This window comes from Ipomoea nil, unplaced genomic scaffold, assembly GCF_001879475.1.
Source record: "Ipomoea nil cultivar Tokyo-kokei standard unplaced genomic scaffold, Asagao_1.1 scaffold2701, whole genome shotgun sequence".
NCBI classification, from domain to species: Eukaryota; Viridiplantae; Streptophyta; class Magnoliopsida; order Solanales; family Convolvulaceae; genus Ipomoea; species Ipomoea nil.
Genome location: NW_017619129.1, coordinates 2,060,895 through 2,066,535, shown reverse-complemented (window position 1 = coordinate 2,066,535; position 5,641 = coordinate 2,060,895). Strand labels below are relative to the sequence as shown.

At 40.3% G+C, this 5,641-nt stretch overlaps 1 protein-coding gene across 2 annotated transcripts; it reads left to right on the top strand.

Annotated features, from left to right (window-relative positions):
- Positions 1-343: 343 nt before the first annotated feature.
- Positions 344-5,253, top strand: LOC109155399 (subtilisin-like protease SBT5.3). 2 transcript variants are annotated; one of them, XM_019303097.1, is made up of 11 exons: positions 344-428; positions 580-689; positions 785-882; positions 972-1,136; positions 1,846-1,957; positions 2,061-2,598; positions 2,701-2,804; positions 2,891-3,136; positions 3,567-3,681; positions 3,787-4,000; positions 4,642-5,253. In XM_019303097.1, the coding sequence occupies exons 1-11, from the start codon at positions 354-356 to the stop codon at positions 5,181-5,183; spliced, it is 2,319 nt and encodes a 772-aa protein (XP_019158642.1). In that variant the 5' UTR covers positions 344-353; the 3' UTR covers positions 5,184-5,253. The 2 variants fall into 2 exon arrangements, with proteins under 2 accessions (XP_019158642.1, XP_019158643.1); XM_019303098.1 differs by having other exon boundaries at positions 972-1,139; positions 1,849-1,957.
- Positions 5,254-5,641: the final 388 nt, after the last annotated feature.

Here is a 5,641-nt window from a genome sequence, read left to right as displayed (position 1 = left end):
TCCTTAAGAGTGTTTCTATCATTTGAAAATTATGCAATATTCATTCCTTAAATGACAAAATACTGAAAAGGAATTCATGAAATCTATCCTTTTTAGGGTGCTACATAAAAGTGTATCCTTAAACAAATCAATCAGTCAATAGAATAAAAATCATATTGTATTCATATTTCATAATCTATTCCATCAATTGTGGAATAGAATTCCTAATCTGTTAAATTAAAAGACTATGGCCAACCAAACATACCATAATAATAAAGTTATAAGTCAATCAAACAGTAAACGTTCTACATTATAAAAAGAAGCACAACACTCTTTGAGTGGGCAAGAATTAGACAGCGTTACAAGTAGCAGCCATGAAATCAAGTCTGTGTTTCATTCTCCCCTTAGTTTTTGCACTGTTTCTTAGACCCACATTTTCCATCAAAAAGGTACACATATATGCATGCATTTCATACAAGCTAATAAGCAATCTATCTAGTAATACTTTCATGTTAATTTTTTTTTTTTTTTTTTTTAAATGTTGAAATGTGTTGAGTAATTCTGGTATATATGATTTGCGTTTGAAATGGGTGAAAATAGTCATATGTGGTGTACTTGGGTGGCCATTCACATGGAAGGCATCCCTCTTCCGTTGATCTTGATAGAGTAACACAGTCTCATCAAGAGCTGCTTGGATCATATATGGGAAGGTATATATATATATTGTAGAAACTTCAAAATATTTGTTTTGGTTGCTTTTTTATGTTCTGATGTGTTCTTGCATAACCTATATAAACCATGAAAGTTTGGACAATGCGAGAGATGCAATCTTCTACTCATACACCAGACACATCAATGGTTTTGCTGCTATGCTCGAGGAAGAACAGGCTGCTGAGATTGCCAGTAAGCAGTATTATATATGTTTCTTTTGTATGGTTTTTGGGGTTAATTGTGATTTTGATCTTAACTGCATCAAATATGGTGATGTGCAGAGAATCCGAAGGTGGTATCGGTGTTCTTGAATAGGGCAAGGCAATTGCACACAACCAGATCATGGGAGTTTCTTGGATTGGAAAGTGATGGTGGCACAATCCAGAAGGGTTCAATATGGAAAAAGGCCAGGTTTGGAGAAGATACCATCATTGGTAATCTTGATAGTGGTATGTATCCTCAACACTCTCTGCTTATCTACTGTTATCCATTTTGTCAATTAGATAAATTGTTTGTGGTCAGAGGCCGGTAAAGGCCAAGTCTAGTACCGGGCGTCTGGGATTGTTGGGCAGAGACCCAAATCTAGTACCCATCATGAAAATGCAAGGTTGCAAAACTTGGCCGCCTAGCCGCCCGCCTAGGCGCTAGGCGGCCCCGAGCCTTAGAGTTTTGGCCTAAAGGCGGCCAAAACTCGGCCGGCCGCCTAGGCGGCCTGGGCGGCCAACTCGGTTGAGTCGACCGATTTTGTATGATTTTGACTAATTTTGTTCAATTTTGACCGATGTCGTCTTTCATTAATTATTGATTTTAATATTATTATGACATTATGACTTATAAATTATCATTATTTCATTTATTTAGATGTGTTATTTGAGTGAACGTTGAAAACAACCTCATTAAAATTGTCGAACTACAACTCTGTCACTATTTTTTTTAATTTTTTTGGTGCTCGCCTAGCGCCGCCTAGAATCCACCTAGGCCCCGCCTATGCGCTAGGCGCTGCCCGACCGCCCGACTAGCGCCTAGCGCCTACTGCAACCATGTGAAAATGTGTGGTGTTGTAAGAAAATAAAGTAGTATCTGTTATAACTTCTGGCATAGTGGTAAGTGTTTGATTCGAAGACTAGTAAATCGTGTTTTGGTGGTCCGTTGGAGCAGGAGTATGGCCTGCATCAAGAAGCTTTAGTGACGAAGGATTTGGACCAATTCCCGAAAAATGGAAAGGAATTTGCCAGAATGAGAATGATAAAAGCTTTCATTGTAACAGGTCTTTTCCTGATTCTTTTCCTGGGATCATTATATTCTCTCTGAAATTTAGTTCAAGATTTAAGTTCTGAACTTGTGCTGTTTTTATCATTTGGATAATGAAGGAAACTCATAGGAGCAAGGTACTTTATAGAAGGGTACTCCGCTGCTGTTGGCCCTCTTAATTCCAGTTTCTTCACCCCACGGGATGTTAATGGCCATGGCTCTCACACCTTGTCAACAGCCGGTGGCAATTTTGTTCACGGGGCGAATATTTTCGGGTTTGGCAATGGAACAGCAAAGGGTGGCTCTCCCAAGGCCCGGGTAGCTGCTTATAAGGTTTGCTGGCCGCCCATTGCCCCCGGCCAAGAATGCTTTGATGCAGACATCCTGGCTGGTTTTGAACGAGCAATCGAGGATGGTGTCGATGTGTTAACTGTATCCCTTGGAGGAGACCCTCTGCCATATTTCCAAGACGGTTTGGCCATTGGTTCCTTTCATGCTGTAAAGAATGGCATAGTTGTGGTCGCCTCGGCTGGTAATTCTGGACCTGCCCCCGGCACTGTCTCTAATGTAGCACCCTGGTTGATCACAGTTGGGGCAAACACCATGGACCGACAGTTTCAGCGTAATGTAGTCTTAGGAAACAAAAAACACTACACAGTAAGTTTATGTTCTTTTTTTTTTTGGTATTACTGATTCTGTTACAATGCAGTAAGTTTCTGTTCTTTAATTTACCTGCTGTGTCTCCAATGTTTTTTGTAGGGCGAAAGTGTTGCGCCGCTAAAACTTGTAACTGGGAAGTTCTATCCACTTCTTTCTGCTGAATCTGCTAGGATTGAGAACATATCCAGTTCTAGCCAAGATGCGTAAGGACAAAAACCTGTTAGAATTGAAGTGGTATAGGTACTAGTAGTAGTAATATACTTAGTTACTTGCTAACTTAATTGTGCAGTCTGCTTTGTAAGCCTAAAACTCTGGACCCGAAGAAGGTGAAGGGAAAAATTTTGGTTTGCCTGCGAGGAGAAAATGACAGGATTGAGAAGAGCCACGAAGCTGCTTTGGCGGGTGCTGTGGGAATGATTCTTGCAAACGATGAGGATTCTGGGAATGAGATTATTGCTGATGCACACTTTCTCCCAGCTACACATGTCACCTACTCAGCTGGAGTTGCAATCTTTGATTACATCAAAAAAACCAAGTAAGATCTCAAGCAATGTTCCGTTGGGCACTAGTTGGGTGCCCGAGGAATGCCTAAGGCCTAGAGTGCTTAGGCGCTGCCTTGGTGGCCGAGTAATTGAAATATATCTGTTCCATTTTCTCCAGTTAGGGTTGTATGTTGTTTGATTGTTATAATCCATATATTAGTCAACTACATATTGAGTATGTGGACGGTGAGAGGAATATAGAAGATGAGCAACTGAGTAGGGGCAAGAATCACTCGACCAAGTTGAGCACTCACTCAGCCGAGTTAAGTGTGTTCAATTTGGCGTCTAGTCGGCCAGTTAGTTGGCAGGCTTACTAAAAGTGGCCTTGGCTGATTTTTACAATACTGATCTCAAAGGTAGACTAATAGTAAGTATGGTCTGTTACATAATCTTTGCTTAAATACTAATGTATCATGTATGTAGGAATCCGGTGGCTCACATTACTCATCCGAATACAGTGTTGGGCGTGAAGCCAGCTCCAGTTATAGCAGCTTTCTCATCAGTAGGCCCTAACACTCTCAATCCAGAAATTCTCAAGGTTTGTTTGTTTTCCATGCAAATTAAATGGAGCTTCTTTTTTTTTGATTTGTTTTTAGCCTCTCTGTGATGTAGTTTTAATATACTTTGGTTTCTTGTATCCCAGCCTGATATATCTGCTCCTGGAGTGAATGTGATAGCTGCCTACACGGAAGCCACAGGCCCATCTGATAAATATTACGATAAGAGGATTGTTTCATTCAACTTGGAATCAGGCACTTCAATGTCATGCCCTCATGTAGCTGGTGTTGTTGGCCTTCTCAAAACGCTCTATCCTTCATGGAGCCCTGCAGCAATCAGATCCGCTATTATGACCACCGGTATGCATTTCAATATTTCACAATTTCGGGATAATCCCAGCCAAAATAGCAAGAGACACAAGGTCATGAGTTCGGAACTTTGTCTAATTGGTTTGAGTTTGTTAACTATAAATAACCTAGATTAGTTCACTTCCTTATGGTGACTGGGTTTATCTACACCCAAAAGGGTTGTGGGGCTTCCTTCATTGCCCCCAAAGATTTCAAATTTTCAAAAATTTAGGGTAATCCCAACCAGGATAGCAAAAGATCTATACTTGTAACTTCAAGGCTAGATCACGAGTTTGAATTCTTGTCCAATTGATTTGAGTCAATCAACTATAGGTAACCAAGGCTGGTTTATTTCCTCTATTGTGGTGGGTTTATCTATGTCTAGAAGGGTTGTGGGGTTTCCTTCATCACCCCAAAAATTTCAAAATTACAAGACTACCATAGCCAAATTGGTTGGTTGTCTTGATAACTACAAGGTTAGAAGTTGGGCTCTCAACTGGGGCGGTCTATCGACCTATGTTTGAGCTGGTCAGATATGGAAAATCTAGGTTGGTTTACTTGTGCTTTATTGGCTAGAGTTGCAAGGATTAGTTTATTCAGTCCACACCCTCTAACAGTGTTTGCAACTAACATGCGTTACCTTTTATTCACAGCAAGAGTAAGAGCCAACTCGGCGAAGCCGATTACAGATGCAACCGGAGTGAAAGCAACCCCATTTGCATATGGGGCTGGACACATAAGGCCAACCCGCGCTGCAAATCCCGGCTTGGTCTATGACTTGAGCCTCACGGACTATGTGAATTTCCTCTGCGCACAAGGCTACAACCACACTTATATCAAGACGTTTGTAGGAACCACGCCATATAAGTGCCCTGACCACATTACTATCTCCTCCTTCAACTATCCCTCAATCACTATCCCAAACCTCAACCGCACAGCCACCGTGACTAGAACTGTGAAAAACGTTGGCTCTCCGGCTACCTACACAGCTTCTGTTCATAGGCCGGTTGGATTCTCTGTCACTGTGTACCCCGAGATTCTCAAGTTTGAGAAGGTTGGCGAGGAGAAAACTTTCCAGGTTACTCTCCAGGCAAAGGGGAAAAACCCCACCACTGATTATGCATTTGGGGTGTTAACATGGTCCGATGATAAGAAGCATCATGTGAGAAGTCCCATTGTTGTGAAAACAGCATAGATGCATCATGCATGAATGCCTCTACTGTCTAGACTAGCTTATTTTTGTACTATTTCATGAACTTAATTGGTCTTGCAAATCTTGTTTCTTTTTGCTTTGGTTAGTGTTAAATAAAAGACTTTTGTAGTTTACTATTTTGAAGTATGGATTAGCAATAAAATTATGGTTGTGTTTGGTTCTAATGTTTAGCTTTAAAGAATGGGTATCAAAGTGATGGTTAATAGATTTTTGGAACACTACTATGGATTTCAAATACACCTTAATTGAAAAACTCATACCCAAATAAAATAAGGGTATCACCCCCTTTCATTCCGTTATTCATTCTCATCCATTTGATTAGTGCTTTAGATTTTTGTTTTTTTTTTTTTGTTCATATTGGTATTTTGAATATCTTTATATTAGAACCAATTATCTTGATTTTGTGTTTTTTTATTTTTAAAATCTTTATTCCCATTATA

What these genes read in the sequence shown, in the direction of transcription:
- LOC109155399 (XM_019303097.1), top strand. Translation starts at nt 354, where the DNA reads ATGAAATCAAGTCTGTGTTTCATTCTCCCCTTAGTTTTTGCACTGTTT. An exon ending in AAAAGCTTTCATTGTAACAG is followed by an intron (nt 1,958 to 2,060) that starts GTCTTTTCCTGA and finishes TGGATAATGAAG; the next exon opens with GAAACTCATAGGAGCAAGGT. An exon ending in TCAATCCAGAAATTCTCAAG is followed by an intron (nt 3,682 to 3,786) that starts GTTTGTTTGTTT and finishes CTTGTATCCCAG; the next exon opens with CCTGATATATCTGCTCCTGG.